The sequence below is a fragment of the Hydra viridissima genome, unplaced genomic scaffold, assembly GCF_058129835.1.
Source record: "Hydra viridissima isolate aposymbiotic clone 2 unplaced genomic scaffold, HvirCarnegie_v1 scaffold_5, whole genome shotgun sequence".
In the NCBI taxonomy this organism is placed as follows: domain Eukaryota; kingdom Metazoa; phylum Cnidaria; class Hydrozoa; order Anthoathecata; family Hydridae; genus Hydra; species Hydra viridissima.
The window spans coordinates 9,393,006-9,413,470 of record NW_028324304.1 but is presented as its reverse complement, the minus strand read 5'-3'; the positions used below and the strand labels follow the sequence as shown (position 1 = coordinate 9,413,470).

At 27.5% G+C, this 20,465-nt stretch overlaps 2 protein-coding genes across 7 annotated transcripts in view; both read left to right on the top strand.

Moving 5' to 3' along the window:
* LOC145188594 (WD repeat and FYVE domain-containing protein 3-like) overlaps positions 1-8,817 on the top strand; it is a 40,255-nt gene extending 31,438 nt beyond the window's left edge. For all 3 annotated transcript variants that reach the window (XM_090088552.1, XM_090088551.1, XM_090088553.1), the window contains 20 exons: positions 669-924; positions 1,913-2,030; positions 2,135-2,241; positions 2,627-2,780; positions 3,772-3,863; positions 3,966-4,178; positions 5,254-5,404; positions 5,864-5,931; positions 6,077-6,157; positions 6,418-6,510; positions 6,585-6,650; positions 6,843-6,920; positions 7,025-7,129; positions 7,210-7,332; positions 7,452-7,511; positions 7,605-7,773; positions 7,892-7,997; positions 8,101-8,171; positions 8,295-8,418; positions 8,516-8,817. In XM_090088552.1, the coding sequence (XP_089944678.1) occupies positions 669-924; positions 1,913-2,030; positions 2,135-2,241; positions 2,627-2,780; positions 3,772-3,863; positions 3,966-4,178; positions 5,254-5,404; positions 5,864-5,931; positions 6,077-6,157; positions 6,418-6,510; positions 6,585-6,650; positions 6,843-6,920; positions 7,025-7,129; positions 7,210-7,332; positions 7,452-7,511; positions 7,605-7,773; positions 7,892-7,997; positions 8,101-8,171; positions 8,295-8,418; positions 8,516-8,630 (2,350 nt within the window). In that variant the 3' untranslated portion in view covers positions 8,631-8,817. The remainder of the gene's footprint in view (positions 1-668; positions 925-1,912; positions 2,031-2,134; positions 2,242-2,626; positions 2,781-3,771; positions 3,864-3,965; positions 4,179-5,253; positions 5,405-5,863; positions 5,932-6,076; positions 6,158-6,417; positions 6,511-6,584; positions 6,651-6,842; positions 6,921-7,024; positions 7,130-7,209; positions 7,333-7,451; positions 7,512-7,604; positions 7,774-7,891; positions 7,998-8,100; positions 8,172-8,294; positions 8,419-8,515) is intronic.
* A 2,496-nt stretch (positions 8,818-11,313) lies between these two features.
* LOC145189259 (innexin inx3-like) lies at positions 11,314-20,039 on the top strand. 4 transcript variants are annotated; one of them, XM_090088556.1, is made up of 9 exons: positions 11,314-11,472; positions 11,611-11,762; positions 11,948-12,013; positions 15,006-15,223; positions 15,340-15,566; positions 15,693-15,945; positions 16,988-17,107; positions 17,244-17,472; positions 19,527-20,039. In XM_090088556.1, exons 4-9 carry the CDS (start codon positions 15,052-15,054, stop codon positions 19,777-19,779), a joined length of 1,254 nt encoding a protein of 417 aa, XP_089944682.1. In that variant the 5' UTR covers positions 11,314-11,472; positions 11,611-11,762; positions 11,948-12,013; positions 15,006-15,051; the 3' UTR covers positions 19,780-20,039. The 4 variants fall into 4 exon arrangements, with proteins under 4 accessions (XP_089944682.1, XP_089944680.1, XP_089944681.1 ...); XM_090088554.1 differs by lacking the exon at positions 11,948-12,013 and having other exon boundaries at positions 11,330-11,472; XM_090088555.1 differs by lacking the exon at positions 11,948-12,013 and having other exon boundaries at positions 11,339-11,472; positions 11,626-11,762.
* Positions 20,040-20,465: the final 426 nt, after the last annotated feature.

Below are 20,465 nucleotides of genomic sequence, written 5' to 3'. Positions count from 1 at the left end.
AAAGAAATAGTATAGAAAATAGGCATAACTAATGTGGCAGCAAAGTATACTCTAAATAGAAGTTTATTATCAACTAATAAAGATTATAAAAATAATGTTTTTTTCATTCTAAAACCGTAATCATAATTTTTCTTTTAAATTCTTAATAAAGCAGACTTATTTAAAATAAAAGTTTCACAAATGTTGTGTTTACATATTTTTAATTAATGTTCCACAATATTTGCATATTTAAGAAACTCTCTGAATTACAAATAAATTTTTAGAATCATTTCTTTACAATTTGGAGCCCTAAAACCATCATTAATGAATTTCTTATCCACATAAAATGGTTATGAATCAATATGAAATTTAAAAGATCAAATGTGCAATATGAAAATATTTAGTGCAATAATTAACTGTTCACTATTTCTTTTTTTACTTTTTTTTTTTTAAATGAAAAATGTTTTATGAAGAATGTCAAACATTCCTCGTGTAATTCATTGCCTAAGTTTCAATACCCCTTAACAAAAACTTTTAATTTGAGAAATACAATATTAAAATTATAATATATAGCTTGCTTATTTCAATTAATTTAAAAAGATGTTGAATTGTTCTGATTTTTTGACATCAAAATTTTTTTTAATGAAAGAATGTTTTAAGTGATTTTTAGTCATTTACTTCTGTTGTAGAATTTGTCATGTGTCATCTGTCTCAAACAATGAGGAGTCTGTTGCTGGAATGAGTTCTGATGTAAACTTGGAATCTGGACAGAATATCTTAAGCAGTTTAATGACTGGTGAGCGATCAGTAACACAGAGATGGGTTCGAGGAGAGATTACTAACTTTCAGTACTTAATCTATTTAAACACTTTAGCTGGTCGCTCTTATAATGATCTAATGCAGTATCCTATCATGCCTTGGATATTGGCTGATTATTCTAGTGATGTAAGTTTGTTATATCACACATTTTCATGAAAAAAGTACTTTTTACTCTTAGATTTGTTACATAAATTTATAATTACAAGTTTTATATTTTTAAATATGTTTTTGATTTTGCAGCAAAAGTGTCACTATTCATAAATTTTAGTTTAGTAAGAATATCTTAAGAATATTTTGTTAAAATCTAGTAATAATCATATTGAAGATATAGATTGATTCACAGAATGTTGTAGTGTTCAAAATAAGACTGTTGGAGATATGGTGAGAGATCTCTGTATCTTATACCTGTAAAACGTTTGTGAGTTGATTGGTTAGTAAGGTTTTGTAGGAAGTTTTAAAAGAGGTTACACAACATTTTTTTGCTCTGATTTTTTTTTTTTTTTTTTTTTTTTTTTTTAGTTTTGATTTCGATTTTTCAGTTTTTTTCAGAGATCAGTTTTTTAATGTTTATGTTAAGTAATCTTATCATAAAGATTGAAGAAAATTCACTGTGCACTTACTTTTTTTTGCCAAAAGATTCTATTGGTTGATTGTACATTGAAAGTACTCATACAGTTTTTAAATATTTATATTTACATGTGTTACAATTGTTTTTTTGCAGAAGAATTAAAATCTTTTTTGAAACTTTTTAAATAAGCTGATTGAAAGCTTTTTATTAAAATTGAACTCCAATTTATTAGAACTTCTGCCTTTAGTGATTTAATTCATATTTTTAAAAAGAAACTAAGCTTTAACTAATGAGTAGTTATTAGGAATGGAGCAATATTCCTCCATTTATTGCCCCATTCATTCCTAGTAAGAATTTGTTAAAGCTGAATAAGCAATTATAAAGTCATCTTGAATCTTGAAGAAAATTTTTTGAATTTTGATTCATACTAATAAATATCATATTATATTTTTATTTTGTAGTAAATTTTAAGCAAATTTTGCTATAAATTAACTTTATACAAAATTAACGAAAATACAAAATTAATGACAACTTTTTCATATTCAGTATCTTGATTTAACAAATCCATCCACTTTTCGAGATTTATCAAAGCCAATGGGAGCACAGACTGAAGAAAGATTATTTCATTATCGCAAGCGTTTTAAAGAATGGGAAGATCCTGCTGGTATATTGTGTTTTTTCAATTTTTTAGTTTAAAGAGCTCCATAGTTGTAAGCATCATAGATATAGACAACATTCGATTTCTAAATATTTTGCTGTTCTTTTTAGGAAAAACACCTGCTTATTATTATGGTACCCATTACTCATCTGCTATGATTGTTGCTTCATATTTGATTCGCTTGGAACCATTTACTCAGCATTTTCTTCGGTTACAGGTGAAAAAATTATAAATTTTTTTTGACACAAAAAAAAAAAAAAAATGAGCAGAATTAATTTTAAAATATTTCACTGAACAAAAACAGTTTATCTTGAATATTTTTAATAAGTAAAAATTTTATTATGGAGAAATTAAGTTACTATGGTTTATTATTCTGAGTAAGGAGAAAACAAAGCTGTAAGATTTTGACTTTGATTGAAAAGGATTGAGCAGTCAGCAAAGTACCAAGTTAATGAGCTATTTAACAAGTAAACCAAAAAAACATATTAGTATTATGAAATGATTTAAAAACCCCCTGATGACGTTTTATTATACAACAATAAAGATAAAAAGACTCATTTTTGAATTTTATTGATAATGGTTTTTTGAAATACTTATTTTAGGGTGGTCATTTTGATCTTCCTGATCGCTTATTTCATTCTATCAAAGATTCATGGATTTCAGCTTCACAGTCTAATATGGCAGACATTAAAGAGCTGATCCCTGAGTTCTTCTATTTGCCTGACTTTCTTCTAAACTCAAATAAATTTGATCTAGGTATGTTTTAGTGTTTTTTTGATAGTTATAAATTTTAGTTAACTGTGTATGTTATCTTTTTTTTTTTTTTATTTAGTTGGTATGCTATAATTAAAAAAACCAAAAAAAAAACCATTAAAAGTAATTTAAGATTTTTTTCTAGAAAAAAAAAAGGTCTCGAAAATATTTTGATAAACTGGTGAATTTCTCAAATACAGACAAAAATAATTAATTGCAATATATGTATGCAAATCTACAACATTTTTTGAATGCTTGGATTGTTAAATATGACTTATTAGTTAAATTTGATTTAAGGTTGTTTTGAGGATTTTATTACAGTAAAATTTTGTATTGAAAATAAAAAGGAAAATCTTAATAGGCTTTTTAATAATAATCTTAAATGATAAGTTTGAATGATAATTTTGAATGATAATCTTGAATGATAATCTTGAATGATAATCTTAAATGATAATCTTAAATGATAATTCTGAATTATAATCTTAGATGATAATCTTAAATAATTGCTGAATTAGAAATCAGGAAAAAAAAATCACCTGTTAATGAAGCCATTAAAGGAGATACCAATTGTAGAATTGTGATTTAACCAAGTTTACAAAGTTTTTTTTTTTTGCATATAAAAAATTAAAGTACTGGTCATATTTAGGCTAAATTATTTTTATATTATAAATGAACTTAATGGTGCAAAAAAACTTTTTTTAAAACTTCTAATTTAATAGCTATCAAAAATAAATGTTAGTTTTTATAAGCCTGAGAATAAAAAAACACAAGCAGTTATAGTATATAGTAATATTAACTCTTGAGCAGCACTTTTGAAAAGATATGGATTTACTTATGTAATCAAGGAACGATGAAACTTTTTTGCCATTTTGCACTATTTTTTAATTGCAGAAAAGAACTTTTTTTAACAATTTCTTTTTTTTTTCATTTTTGGAATTATTTTCCTAAAGTAAACAGTTTTCTACCAATTTTTGTTTGGTATTTTTTTCTGCAGGAACTAAACAAAGTGGTGAGGTGGTTGACAATGTCATTTTGCCACCATGGGCAAAAGGTGATCCAATAGAGTTTATTCGAGTCAATAGAGAGGTAAAAATGTCTTTGTCTGCTTGTATTTACCTTTCTACAATTTTTTATAATTTTTTTTTATTGCCTTATATTTAAAATTTTTATTGCTTTAACACATTTTAGGCTTTAGAATGTGATTATGTAAGCAGCCACCTACATGAATGGATAGATTTAGTTTTTGGATGCAAGCAGACTGGTCCAGCTGCTATTCAGGCTGATAATGTCTTTCATCATCTTTTTTATGAAAAATCAGTTGACATTGATGAAATCGATGATCCATTGGAAAGAAAAGCAACTATTGGTTTTATTAATAATTTTGGACAAATGCCAAAACAGGTAAATGGTATAAGTTGTGTTTTTAAAAACTCCACCTGTGTAACGATCTTTTTTCAATGCTTCTCAATGTGATAGGTGTGAGTCTGTATAATGTATTTAGTTGCAGATAAAATAAGCTTTTACATATTTTTTGTTATCATAATTAACTTGTTTAGTTTAACTCTAGTTCTATATCAACAAATGCTTTTTCATGTAGTCATCATTTGTTGTTGTTTAAGCATAAAAAATGTATATACAAATGTTGTAAATATATATTGCTAAAAGTTAGTTGTTGTAATTTTGTTAAAGATATTGAATTTGAAATATGTTTAACTTACTTGTGCCATTTAAGACTTGCATTTGATTGGGTAAATACAATTCTACTTCAAAAAATTCCATTACAATAAAGTTAAAAACAAAATACAAAATATGAAAAACCTTTTAATCTTCATATATAACCAGTTTTTCCTGATGATGGAAAAACTACTTATCTGGTAAACAAAATTTTATGCATAAAACAATAATGATCTGCTGTCACATTTTTTATATCTAGCGAAGTTTCAATTGGTGTCCATTGATTTAATGTCAGATTAAAATCAGTTTTTGTGGTATTGTTAGACCATTTAAAGCAGAGTAAAACAAAAGATTATTATCAGTGACAAAAACTGCTGATCGCTAGGCTGAAAAGTACTTTTCCCATTTTAGCATAAAACTCTGACTAGCAAAAAGCAAATTCTTTTGCTAGTTAGAGTTTTGTTTTAATATCCCACACACATGTACACATACATATATTTTCATACATAATTGAAGGTCACACAAGAAAAACTAAAGATGTCTATTTAACAAATTTTCACATTTAAGTCCTTTTCATCATATACTGATGCTTACCTAATACTTCTGACAAAATCCAAAGGAAAAAACTATCATTAGCAAGCAACATTGAGCTGTTTAAAAATATTTAACAAGACTACTGAAGTCTTTAAATACAAAGTTTCCATTTTTCTTCAAATTAGAGAAAGTTGACAATTGTGCATCTTCCCCTGTAGCCTTTGATTCATTCATGATCAAAGTTATTTCAATTTGTTTTTGTTTACAGTTGTTTAAAAGACCACACCCATTTAAACGTTCACTTCGAGTTGCTGAGTCTAATTCTTCAGTTGGAAATATTCAAGTTCCAAACAATTCTAGCGAAAAAATTTTTTTTCACTATTTGAGTAGCTTGGTTCCATCTGTTGCTCCTGTTAAAGGTATGTATTAGCCATTTAAAAATGTTACAGGGTTATAATTTTTTGGCTTCACACTTTTTTATTATGATATATATATTATCAGTACTACACAGCAATTGAAAAGTATGTTGTATATGAAAGACTGAAAAGAATATATTTTTGTTTGTTTTTTTTTTTTTTTACAAATTCCTTTCCTAAATAAACCTGTGAAAATGTGAGAACTATTGATAACACAATCATAACACAATTTTGATTGATTTCAACTAATATTGAATTATATTTATTAATTAACAAGTTGTTCACTAAATATTTTAAATATAGATCAAATATAGATACAAAAAAATAGTTTTAAGCATCATTTAATTAATTAATTAGATTGTCAAAAATATTTTTCCTGCATAACCTCTCTCATGTTAATTTTTTATCTAAACTAAATGACTGGCAAAGTTTTAGTAAATTATTTGCAATCAAAATGTTTAGAACTGAAAAATCCTATTGGTCAAATAATTCTCACTGACCGATCAATCTATTGCATCGATAGCAACAAGGTAATAATTGTGTCTAATTATTTAAATGATAATTTAAATCTTTTAAATAAGCTTTTTAAATAATTTGATTAACATTCCAATAATTTATGGTAATATTGCTGTATATATCAGAATTTTGCTTTAATAAATGAAAATATTGTTATAGGCACTATTTCCAGTAACACAGTTTCGATTGGGTTGGGGTTATGGAGATTTCAGTTTGCGTTATTACTCAAGTGATGATAAGGTTTTTTTTTTTACTTTGACTTTTTCTTGTTGTATTTTTTTATGTTATTATATTATTATAATACATGTATAACATATATGTTAATTCAAATCAATTTTTTGTTTCTTTAAAATTTTTCCTATTAACGTTTACTTAACAACGTTTCCTTTTAATTTTACAATAAAAATTTTATCTCAAAAATTTTTTATTGTAAAATTAAAAGTAAACATTGAGAGAAAAGTAAAAGTTCCTTTAAAAAAAATCCTTTCTACTGTCATCAGCTGCTATCCGTTTTTGAGGACGTCTTTGTGGGCCAAACTTTGTGCATATGTTGTTTGGATTCCACCTGCTTTGTCTCTGGAGGAACAAGTACAGTAAGTTTTTACTTCTGTCAGTTTTTTATTAGACAGAAATTTTCAAAAATCTAAAAAATTTTAAAAATTTTCAGGCAGTGTGCGTGTGGAATATCGAACAAAAATTCAAAGACAAAAGTTACACTTTAGCATTGCAAAAGGTTTTTTCAATTTTTTCTATTTAAGCATTTTTTGCAAATGGCAAAACAAAAATGAAGTATATGTGTTTTTGATTTCAAAGGTTCATATATCAGAAGCTTGAAAACAAAAAAATAAATAGAATTATCTGTGTTTTATTTCAAAGGTCAAAAACTACAAACTCTGAGATTTAAATTCCAAAAACATTTCTGTAGGTGTTATATGGTCACCATGGAGAGGTTCATAGCATTGCTTTCTCCAAACCCTTTAACATTATTGTCAGTGGTTCTGCGGTTAGTGAGTTGTTAGTTAAAAATCTAAAAACATATACGTCGAAATTAAAGCGAAAAGGTTTTTTGTTTTTTTTTTTTTTGTTTTTCTTTTTTTTTTTTTGCAGGATAAAACTTGTATTATCTGGGACATGCAAAAGCTTGTATACACTCGAAGGCTTTATCTTCCTTCCAACGGCTCGGTTAATTGCATTTCTATCAATCACACAACTGTAAGTCTACTCGGTTTTTATAGCAACATTTAAAAAATTCGTTTTTTTTTTAAATCAATAAATGTACTCTGTTCTTTCAGGGTGATATCATAACTTGCGCAGGTACAATATTGTGCGTATGGACAGTCAATGGTGAATTATTGGTGCAAGAAAATACATCGGCAGCCATATCAAGTCAAATCTTATGTTGTGCCGTCTCAGAGGTTTTTTCAATACAAATTTTTAAATTTTTAAAATTACTTAGTGTTTTTTTAGTTATTTATAAAACAAATTTATAGATAAATAAAAATCCTAAATAAATAGCAGATCCCATTCTATTTAGATTAACGTTTGGGACCAAGCAAATGTCATTATTACAGGAGCTGTTGATGGGGTTGTCAAGGTTATTTGTTGTCATAAAATTATTTCAGAAGATTTTTTTCTATTTATAATAAATTAATTTTTTCTCGTTTTCTTTTGTTCTTTCTTTGTAAAGTTTTGGGGAATTGAATTTTATGATTCGATTGATCCATCCGTTGACGCCGGTGTTAACATCGTTTCCGAAGGTTCAAAATCTGTAGAATGCACTAAGGAGCTTGAATTCCCAGATCATAATGCTAATGATCTAGCTGACACAATATTGCTATGCGATACTAAACGTCAAAGTAAGTTGTATTTAGAGATATTTTTAAGTCTTTCGCATTTTTCCTCATAACTTCATTTTATAGAGTTTTTTTCCCCTTTGTTCCTTTTATTTAAGTTTTGTTAAAATTGTTAAATTAGACTGGCGTCGTCGTCTCATTTTACGACACAAGTTAACAATGCATACTGCCTTTAATCGGTCGGATAACGCTGAGCCAGCATCTGTTACAGCGATCGCTATATCGAAGTATTTTGTTCTTAGAAATATTTTGTTTAAAACGTTTTATAAAAATATGTTAGAAAAAAATCTGCTGGTTTTACTTTTAATATTGATTGAATTATGTTAACAGAGACCATCGTAAGATTTTTATTGGTGATAGTCGTGGCCGCGTTTACAGCTGGTCAGTATCAGAAACAGTTGGTAAGGGTAAAAGATACTAAATAAAAAGTTTCGGAATGATTTTCATGAATGTTTGTTTAGTCGGTACGATATAAATTAATCAAGCTAGAAAACAAAAACAAAAACAAAAAATCTTTTTTCTAGGCCGTATTGCTGATCACTGGGTGAAAGACGAAGTTGCTGATAACTGTCGTCATTGCAACGTAAAATTTACGTTCGCCGAACGAAGGCATCATTGTCGGAATTGCGGTAACGTGTTCTGCGGAAAGTTAGTACTACTTAATTTTTTCGTTGTCACGTGCTGCATTTTTTTTTCTTTTTTTTTTTTTTAATTTTTTGTTTAATAACAAAAACAATTATTAAAGATGCAGTCGCTACGAGTCACCCATAGTTCATCTTCGAATTTTCAAAGCTGTCCGTGTTTGCATCGACTGTTATGTTGAACTAAAAAGGAAGCCGAGCCATTCGTTTAAATCATAGCGTTTCTATTTGTTTGTGATGAGAAGTGGTTTCTCTACTGTTTTTCTATGTATTTGTGAAAAAAACTTTTTTTCTCAAACCTTTTCAGATGCTTGTTACTAATAAAAATATATGTAAATAAATGCAGAATGTGGAATTTTAATTATTACTATTTATTTATTTTTAGTTTCGCTAATTTTTTATTATTTTAATTTCTTTTTTCTTTAAAATCTGTTCATTTTAAACTGATCTTATTTCGTGTCAATCGCTCTAATTTAAACTGGTATTTTTCTAATTTTTGCTTTTTATAAGAAAAAACAATTTTATAAAACTTTACCATTTTTAATATTGCTGAAAGTTTCAGTGTAAAAGTTTTAAATATTTAAAGTTTTCATTTTTCTGTTAAATTTTCTACTGTAGTTTTTTACATTCATAGGAGTTAATTGCTCTTACATATTTGATTAGTCGTTTATATTTGGAGGGTGATAAGTACTCTTAAATTTTTCATTAGTCGTTTATACTTGAAGGTATTATTTGCTCGTATATTTTTGTTGGTCCAAAAAACGAAATTTATTTTAAAACTCTGTTCCGTGGTTTTCCGAAGATAATTTCTTTGCCAATTTTTTTTTCTTTTTTTTTTTTGTTTTTATAAAAGTTTACGATCAATTGTAATTTTATTTGTGGATTAATTAATGATTATGGACAATATTTTTGTAAAAAATGATATTTTGGTTTGAAGTTAGCTATCAAAAGCAAAACTTAAAATGCCTTATTCAAAAGGGAAAAGTTTGACTTCCATTTAATCTTAAATTTTTCCTTTGTATTAGAAATGAAAATTTAAGAGGAAATAGTGAACAAGTAGAGATCAACTTTCCCCTGTATAGTTAGATTTTATGCTAATGTAAACCGAGTTTTTACATTAAAAAACCGATATTTAAAAATTGCTTAAATTTTATTTAATATCGTTTTAATAGTTGTGTTTTAAATCATTCTAAAAATATTTTTTTAAACGAGGCTTTTTACTTTTGCTGGTTCTCCAATTCTCAAAGTTTTATTTTGATTGCTACCCTTCTATATTTTAAGGCACTTCCATGCTGTACTTTTGCTATGTATGGGAGAACCTTAATGAATGGAACGATTATTGAATGGGACAAACTCAGATTCTTATAGAAGCATCGATGTAAGGATATTCAAATTCCTGTAACAAAGAGTGACAGAACAAGAACTCAACTGACCGACTCATCCATCCTATTGCTCTATGACCGTAACGACAATGGATGTTATTGTGTTTTCGAATGTAAATAGTAATTTTTAAAAATGGTTTTTTTTTTCTGATTTTGCAGCAATTTTTAAAGTTATGGAAAATAAAATTCCATGCTTAAATAGATAGCAGTCTCTAGTACTACAGTGAGTAAAACATTCAAGCTTAATTAATGGTGTTTTTGGTGTGACTAATCATTTTTGGATAAAGTGATGCGCATATTGAATGGGACAAAATACTACCTATTGAATGAATTTAACAAAGTATTATTTACAGCTCAGCAGAGGGATGCTGCAGTCCCTTACTTTTATCCCCTTGGGTAATGGGTATTATTTACACACTTTTATACTGCAATATTTTACTTAAATAGAAATAACTAAATATAATATTCTAAAATGAGAAAGTTCTGCTTTGATTGAAATTTGAGTTAAAATGTTTAAAGTTAAAAATATTTTTTGTGTGGTCTTTATGTATATATTTAACTACATTTACAATTAGTAAACTGATTTGATAAATGATTGAATTAAATACGTTTATTTTTAATTCTTTTATGTTTGTCCCATATAATGAGACATACTTAATGAATGGGACAAATGTCATGCTCCAATAAAACTCTCCCTTTTTTTCCAATAGCCAAATGCAAATCCAATTTTTTTGTTTTACTATATCGCGAGGTTAGAATTATTTTGTTCTATCTCCCATTTTAAAAGTTGGGAGAAAATGAGTTGTTAATTTTAGTTAGTAATAATAACTTTTAAAATACGCATTATTTTATAAATTTTTTTCTAAATAATTTGCTTAAACATAAGTTATTTAAAGCATAAGTTTTTATTTTTTTTAAAATTACAACTAAAACTTAAAACAATTTTTACTTTTAGAAAAGATCAAAAATTTTCTCCCAACATTTAAACTTGGAGATAGAACAAAATAATTCTAACCTTGCGATATTATTGAGCAAGAGTCGGTGGTTATCAAACATTTAAAATATATATATTAAACAATTTTATCTACGTTTAAAAAGCATTTTGCAAAAACTGTCCCATTCATTGAGGTTTTCCCCTAAAAAATGTTCGGAATCGCATTAGAAGTCTTTAAAAAATTTAGCACCTTGTTTAATTGATATCAATTAAACAAATTGTTTTGTTTTTTTCGTTTTGAATTATCGAGTTATTAACACTTGATGAAAAACAATCACGTCGATTAAATTATTATTTTAAATTCACATTTGTTGTTGTTTGGAAAGAAAAAAAAAAGTTAAAACTGCGAAGTTAACTTTTCTTGTGAGAGAAAATGTAAGAGTTAAAATTAGGAAAACTAAATTTTTTTAAGTAGAAAAGTAAAAAAATTGATAAACAAGATTAAAACAAATATTAAATAATATCATTAACTTAAGAATCAAAGTCATTGAGTTATTTATAGTTCAAATATTTGTTTGTCAAATAGTTCAAATCTACAAGAGTTTTTTTAAATTTATCAAGTTTTTAAAATCGAACTCGCATGTCCCTACGCCACGGTTGTATTTACATTCATGCGCATGTAAAAAATGTATGGACTCAGAAGTCGTTGGCAAACGAATTTTCTATTCGTTTTAAAGCAATTCAGGTAGTAATTATTTTAACAAAATATTCTTATAATGAATAAATATAAACCTTTTTAATACCTGTGTAGATTTTCATTTTCAATAATATTTTAAAAAACTTTTCGTCGATAGCAGCTTTTTAAGGTTTTTTACACTTTCAGCATAAAAATATTCAGATTGAATCTTTCATCATATTGAGTATCAATGCTGTTGAAATTTAAAGCGCATGTTGCATTAACCAGTGTTAGTGTTCGCGAAAAACGAATCGTGCAATTTGGGCCGTTATTAAAAGAAACTCCTAATATTTTACGAGGTAAGTGTGTTAATACTTGAAAAAAAAAAAGCAATATTTGATCAAATTTTTATCAAATATGTTTTGATAATAAAGAGCCTAAGTGTTCATGAATAAATTGATGACGCAAAATCTTGAAGACTGAACTGAGTTCTTAAACTACAAAACTTTATCAAATTCTCGATGAATTTCGTGCTTTATTTAAGGGTTAGATGTTCCAAGCGTGGGTGTGGCCAGATGAGCTTTAGTAATAGAAATTTGATAAATGGAAGGTGCTGATGTCTCCTTTGTCACTTGATATCAATTTTAATCGCTGAACTATGATCATGTCATAGTATTTCTAAATATACAACAATTTGTCAACCTTTTTTAAGTTAAAACTTTTGTCGAGTGAAAAAATATTTCCTCCTGCTGAAAAGACTTTTAGGCCGAGGACAAACCGATCTGTTTGCACAATCTACAAGAAGTGAAAGCCTTTTAAATGTCCCACTCTAACTGATTCCAAAACTTGAAGTTGTAAGAATTTTTTTTCTGAGAGGCTTGACAACCTCTGCTAACTATAGTTTACATCACGTCATCATTCTCATTCTCTTTAGAAAGAAAAAAACCTTTTGAAATAAGAAAACAACTTTAATTAAGTTAGTATATAAAAAATTTTAGTATTAGAAGAATTTAGGCTTTAAGTTATGCAAACACTTTATTCTTATTGATTAGGGTAGGGCGGGGCTAGTTGAGCATAGGGGCAATTTGGGCAACTAAAATATCTCAAAATCTACGCATCAAATGACAAAACATCTAATGGATGAAAAATAGGTATATATAATGGTAATAAATTGCGCATCAAATGGTTGTTGGATCGCAGTGAAATGAGATGCACGGGCACTTTTTCAATTTTGGACCAAAAAAGTAAAAAAAGATTTTTTTGCTATTTTTCTCTTAGGTTCTTAAGAAAACATTTATCTGGCATCACTTAAGTGTTAATATTTTACCCATTTATTTGACTTTTATTCGATTAAACTCAGCCATTTTTCCCTAAGTATTATAGCTCTTTTTATAACCTAACTTTTGTGTCACCTAATCTAGTCGGGATAAGTTGAGCAGGTTTGAAAAAAACTAATAAAACGGCATTATCGGACACGGAGAAACAAGCTTCGTTGGGTAAACATTTTAAGGACTAATAACACTTTTAAATTAATCATTACTAAATACTCTTAACAATTTAAAATATCTGAAATTCTTTTTTTTAATATCTAAAATCCTTTTTTTTTTTTAAATATGTAAATGTGATTTAAAACTATTAAATTTTTGCTTCTTTTAAAAATATTTTTACTTAAACATTACTTAGTTAATAAAATATATAAGTCAAAAAGTTCAGAAATAAAAATTTTTACTTACTAACTTTATTTTTAATTTACCCCTCACAGCTCAACTTACCCCGCTGGGGCAGGTTGAGCAGCTTGGTAAACTTTAGGGAATATTTTCTCAAACAATATAAAATTGTTTTTTTTTTCTTCAGCAATTTTTAGCAGATAACATTATCTTTCTAATAGTGAAAAAATTATGTAAATCCGACGCACCGTTCAAGAAATCTATTATTATTTTTGTAAAAATTGCTCAACTACCCTATTAATTCCGCAGTCTGAGACGAGTCATATCACTCCAATAGGATGTCGCTAACCAAAGAGAAACCTCCATAAAGGTTACTCATGACACTTGATGGTTGTTGGGTTGTCAAGTGATTCTGAAATTTGAGCAACATGTTCCTTCACATCAATGCGTTCTTCAAAAAAAATTGATGAGATTTCAATAAAACTTGTGTTTTACTTGCGGTTATCGTTAAGAAACTTGTTATCGTTAAGAAACCAACATTCTAGATAAACTTATGTCACCACAGCAACAGCCTTTAACTGATAACTTCCACATCACCAAAAGTAATTTTAATTTATCACATCTTTTTAGCACAAATAGCTTGACAAAAATAAATAAAATTTAAATCGAGCGTCTAATAAACCAAAAGCGTAAATGTAAACAGTAAAATTATTATAAACATTTATATAATGCATAATTTATGCATACATAATTGATTTTATTCTCGGATCACAGGTCAAAGTCATCTGTTGATGAAATGATCTCCGATAAGTTGCTTTCATCTTGGCCAGGATTTTCACGAATACTTGCCAATCTTTGTTTTTCAGTCTTGATTTTTCTTACGGATAAAATGTAACAAGAGATAGAAATATGTTTTGTGCTCAATTTCATCTGTAAAGAGAAAGCTGTGAAAATGGCACCAACTTTTATATGTATTTTATGAACAAAGAGCCTATCTAATGTCTACACATGTCAAAGAAAATCTTTAGAGATTTTACTATTGTCGATGGCAACATCACCGCAGAGAGAATTTTTCATAAGTTTCTTCGCTCAACAATAATTTATCATTTATATTTTCACTTTTTCCCGTAATTTCGATTAATCGCAGTATGAATATTAACACTCACTTTTCACACTCAATAGTTTGTTGTTGTTGTTGGTTTTTTTGTTTGTTTTTTAACCTTTGTAAAATTAACTTAGACTGGAAATTGTTTACTGCGTTGAGAAATAATCGCTACCGTGGTATTATCGCAATAGCGCCAAATCTAAAATTTAATTTTCAAATTTAACGGCAGTTTTTAATAGAGTAGAGTTCCAAAAGTAAGTAAACTTATATAAATTTTCTAGATGAGTTTACTAAAAAAGTTCTATATATAAATTTGCTTTTGCTGAGTTTTTAAAACCATAAGAAACTGTTTGGTTATTTTACACCTAATGATTTAAATGAGTTAAAATATATATTTGAGTTTAACAGCTAGTTTGAGGTGGTAATAGATTGAAGATTATGGAAATGTGCACATGGTGAATTTTGAAGATTTTAACAACTTCTTTTATCTTTTACCCTCTTTGGTATAGTTGTAATAATGTAGTTTTTCTTAACTGAAAAAAAAAGTTATTGATGTCATTGAATAAAGTTTTACAATTCTAAAATGGTTACAAAAAAAATGATGAAATAAAATAAAAAAGTTAAGTGCAGATAACATGAACTTTTGTTTGGCTATTATTTATATCTTGAAGTAGTCAACATTATTTAGCCAGGAAAACCAGTTTTCTATAAGTTAAAGATTGTTTTAAAGTGAAAAATATTTTCATTTTTATTCGTTTTTAAACAAATTATTTGTTAAATTATAAGAGTTGTGCTAGTTACAGAATTATATCTATATTATTTATATATAGGCATAAAATCAATAATAAGGTATTGGTCGAATAAACATAGAAGAAGATGGCAATGATTGCAACTGATATAAAGAGTATGCTGTCAATAACAATTAAATCACGCCATGACTCCTATACTGATCAATACAACAGGATTTTCATGGTCAAAATATTGCTTGTTTGTTGCTTTATAATGGGCATCAGTTGGTTTCAGGACTCTGTAACTTGTATTGTACCAGGTAAAAGTAACTTATTTTTTATTAATTTTTTATGTTGTAAATAATTATTTTGTTTTCTGAAAAGTTTGGTTTAATTACATCAATTGTCTTTTATAAAAGTAATAAAACAATATTAGGTACAAGTTCTACTGATGCTGGGTTTGTATCAGCAGCATGTTGGATACAAGGGGTTTATGTTTATAAGGAACTCATAAATCGAGTTAGTGAAGTAGCATACTTTGGCATACCTAAAGATGTGGACAATGATGGAATGTATACTAATGGAGATCTTTGCAGTACATTCTCAAAACAAGGAACACGAAATGAGAAATGCATACCAATGCAGAAAACATTTTTTTTGCAGGTTATTTAAAGGGTTTTTAAATAGTTGTCATTTGAAATAATTACAGTTTAAATTCTTTTGAATTTTTGCAAAAATATTTGTTATTAATTAATAAAATGTACTAAAATGTTAATTAATTTTTTGTAGTATCAATGGATGCCATTTCTGATTGCTTCTCTGGCTGTTTTATATTACACTCCATATATTGCTTTTCGATCTACTAATACAGATATGATTAGCTTGAGAAGTTCCATAAAGGCTGCAGATACTGATGCAGATAAAATTGCAAAGCACTACTTTAATCGGCGCATGAATCCTCGGCGAACAATGGTTTTGAGAGTAGTATTTAATATACTTATTAAAATCTTGTATATTGTGGTCAATTTGGTAGCTTTTCTGGGTAGATAATGTTTTATTTCAAAATGGTATTATTATTTAATGAATCTAATCTTTCTAGAATTTTTAGTTTTCTTCAAAAAGTAAAAAGTTTAAAAGTTTCCAGTCTGTTATAATAAGTATAGTCTTATTTCAACATGCTTCATAAACACAAGATGCTTCATATAGTTGAATACTGTATTTTAAAAAGCTTCATAATTATTGCTAATACATGTGAAAATATTTCTATAAGTTTTAAGAATCAGTTATTGACAATGCAGTAGAAAGTTGTGCCAAACAAACTGGATTTTCACAAAGTCTTTTTTTTTTTTGCTTCAATTTAAGCAAAACTACTAAAAGTTATTGCTTTTTAAAGACTTTGATCATGCTCTATCTAAATTACTTTTAAAAACTAGCTTTAGCATTTTTTTTTTTTTTTAAAAAAAAACTTGACATGGAAGGTATTGAAGAATAATAGGCAAATATCCTAAGAGCGAAAAAGTCCTTGCAAAATTAGGTAACGTTGTCTCATCAACTTAAACATCGATACAATAGCCAGATATCTATGGCCTTCATACTGTGTATTATAAGTTGATAGAATCTGGTAAAAATTTTACAGAAATTTGTAAATAACAAAAAATAAAATTGAGAATGAGAAAAAAGATCAGAACAGTAAAAAATATGAAAAGGTTATGTTCCAGTGCAATACTCAGTTATGTATTTCAAAACTAGATTAGGAAATATTGGGTACACTTCAATGATAAGTCTTATTCTGACTGCTGCATTTACCAGCAATCGGTCTTTCTGATTATAACTTAATTAGATCAATGGCACATGGTCTTTCTGAGCATTGCTTTTAATCTTACAAAGAAACAGAAGCATATTAGATTGAATGAAGAATCAAGAAAGTGTTTGCAGCAGAAAAATTCTGCTGCCAGAAAGAAAAGTAATAGCTTGTGATTTTTTTAAAGTAGAATTAACTCTTTTTTTTTTTAGCATTAAGTATTTTTCTTTAAAATAAACCTATTTAAAGTAAAAAACTTATATCAAACTCTAATATAATTTAGGTCTTGATAACTTGTTAAATGGTGAATTTATCAAGTATGGTTCAAATTGGATAAAATGGTCACAACTTGCAAATGCTGTTGCTTATGATTACATGGGAATGCGTGACCATCCTAAACCAGGTTAGCCTTAACAGTTGATTTATAAAACATAATCAGATTCATAAATTACAAAAGAAAATTTCATATATATGTTGATTGGCCCCACCATTTTATTTCATAATTGTTTAATAGGAAATGTTCTTTATTTCATTTATAGGGAATGTTCTTCTTCCACCATTTGGTTATTGTGAGATGTATGAGTCAGCAAAAGATATTAAGCACAGCACTGCCAATAAGCACAAATTTGTTTGTGAATTGTCTCAAAACATTCTTTATCAATATTGTCTAGTTGTTTTATGGTTTGCTATTGTGTTTGGTATTATCTTTTCAGTGATGGGTCTGTGTTTTACACTTATCCACTATGCATTTGATCTGTTTGGTATCAAGTAAGTTTAGTTTTATAATCTGATCACCAAAAATGATTTTTTTTTTTTTTTTTTTTTTTTCTTTTCTTGGACTTAAATTGTTTTTGTTTTGATTTGTAGAAATTTTTGAAATTTAATAATCTTAAACTTTTATGATGAAGTTTTAAACTATAAAAAAGGTCTTGCTTACTATGAACTCGAGAGACTGCCAAAGTTTACGTTTAAAAACTTTATTATTAGTTTAGTATTAATGTTTATGGTTCATGAATCTGAAGAATCATTTTTAATATTTTTTTTACAAATATTCATAATGTATGATTAAATTAGACTTCAATTAAAATCATTTTTGATTTCTATACTAGTTTAAGATTTTATTTGTAGATGTTACTATTACCAACTTCTCAGTATCATTTTAAAAAAAACTTTTAAAAATGATACTGAAAAAGTTGGTAATAAAACTGATTTTTTTTATTTTAAACTAAATGGCTCCTCTTACTTTTTATATGATCCTGTGGCAGATTATAAAACATCTAAAATGAAAGTTGTTCTTGTCACTTGTGGCCAAGAAAATAGCCATTTTAACAGAATCATAGTCACACTTCTCGACTTGTTGGCTCTTTGTGTTTCTAGGGTGACATGTCAAAGTTAATCCTAAGTTAAACTCTTCTTCTGTTAAAATTATTTTCAAAAGATAATAGTCCCTCTCCATGTTAAGTATGCTCTTCTTCACATACAAATCTTCTTCGTGTAAGGTTACACTGTTTGGCAAAATTGAATAACCCACAATTATGGTGTTCATGGAAGGTAAATAGTCCAAAATATTCCAACTTACTAAAGTTTTTTCCCCTTAGAACATATGGAAGATCTTTGGTAGATATGAAAAAGCTTTTTATTCAGAAAATGCTACCTTGTATTCTGACTCAAAAGTTCAACCAAAACAAGAATACTGAACTATAAGTTCAAATTGAAGAACCTGAGATGTTACTAATTTATTAAGTTCATCCAGGTTTTTAAGATCTCATTGGAATTAATTCTAACCCTACCTCTACCTTGTTACCTTCTCTAAAGAATATTTATAGTTTTTAGTCATTAAACTTTGGCCAAATATCAACAAGTAGATCTTATTATTATCTACAAAATAGAAAAATAGAAAAATATGGTTTCTAATTGTTATGCTAGTAAACTTTAAACTCGCTGCATTTTTTTATAAAACTTATTTTATAACTACTAATGGTGTACATATAACTACAATGTTTATAATTCAAATGTGTAGCCATTACAAATTTAACCATAACGCTTTTTTCAGTTGAAAAAAAATTTGACTTTTTCTGAATCCGCAAAATATGACAGGAATCATTCAACTTCTTGATCAAGTAAGTAAGAACTCTTGCTACAAGTGTCAAAAACAGAAAGATTTAATGTCTTCTGATACTTGTACATCAAACAAAGGAGGTTTTAAGATCATTCTGGCTGAAAAGATGATACAAATGGATAACTAAAAAGAGTTTATGTGTCCAAAGCATTATTGAGATTAAGTTCATAAGTAAAGTAGTTGTAACAGTTGATTTGAGAGAGCAATAGAAAGCAAATCATTTTAAAATTTGTGAGTCTTGTTTTGCACTTAATAAAACTGAATCAAAAATCTATTATTTAATTACTGAACTTCTTTTAATGGACTTTAAAGACATTAAATGTGAAGGAATAGTTTTCTTGCAAAAATAAAAGTATAATTGTCTATTAAAAAGTGAAGTGAATCAATAAAACAAAAATACTTTATTTCTTCTTCATATATATCTTCAAATGACAGTATAGCAATTCAAAGTTGTTGCAAAAATCTTTTTTTATTACCGATTTTTCAAAAGCCTTTCTAAACGTTTATTCAAGGATTTTAATCATATCCAATAATCATATCTAATAAAATGTTAATACGCAATTTTTTCGAAAAAATATAAGTGATCAATATAAATTATTACTTAACTTATAATAAATGCTTCGATCAATTCACATGATATAAAACCTGATCTAATTAGTTCACAGTTGTGCAGTATTATGGATATTATTAACTAATTTTATAGAAAGCGTGGTCCTTCTGGAAAAAAACTTTTCAAAGCACTTTCTTTCCGTGAGCTTGAATATTTGGAGTTTCTAAGGAAAAAGAACATCATTTTGTATGGAGACGTCCTTGATAAGTTGAGAGAAAATATTATTGGACCAAATGCACCATCTTTAGACGATGATTACTCACGTCGACCTAATGACACTTTGCCGTTATACCCATCATTGCCTCCTAAATCTGATATATATGATGAAAAAGGTGTTAGATACTAGATTGTAGTCTGAGTAACTTTATAAACTATCCCCTTTCGTTTTGTAAAGAGGTGATATTTTTATGGGACATATTTATAGAGGATACAAGTTATAAGGATATAGATTATAAAGCGGTGATATTTATATGAGACATATATGAGAAGCATTTACAGATTTGATTTCATTTGTAAATCAATTTGGATTAGGTTTTTTGAAGTTTACTGATTTTATTTTTAAATTTTGTAGACTTTTTTTAGTCATGAGATGTTACGTAAACTTAAGGAGTTTTTTTTTTTTGGGGGGGGGGGGGGGAATTTTATATTCATAAAGTTGACTTTCTTATTTTAATTTTCTTTTATGATCTTTCATTGTTTCAAAGCTCATCAAACTTTATTAGTTTTATCTCTATTCCTCCCCAATGGTAATCTTGCAATGGACATTTATTTTGGGCATGCGCATTACACTTAAATCCGTTATTAAGGCTGTTTTACTAGGTTCTAAAAAATCGAGCATTAAGTGGCTTTTTCAATCTTAATATTGGTTCTAGGAAAAAAAATTTAGTGGCGTTTTTGCCGAATGACGGCGCCATTTGCAAATAATTAAGAAAACGAAGACGGCAGCAACATTACTAAGCGCTCGTAGGAAAGGTGACAGTTCGAGTGTTGGTTTGCGACTCTAAACATCAAAGTTTGTGCAATGGTTGGAAA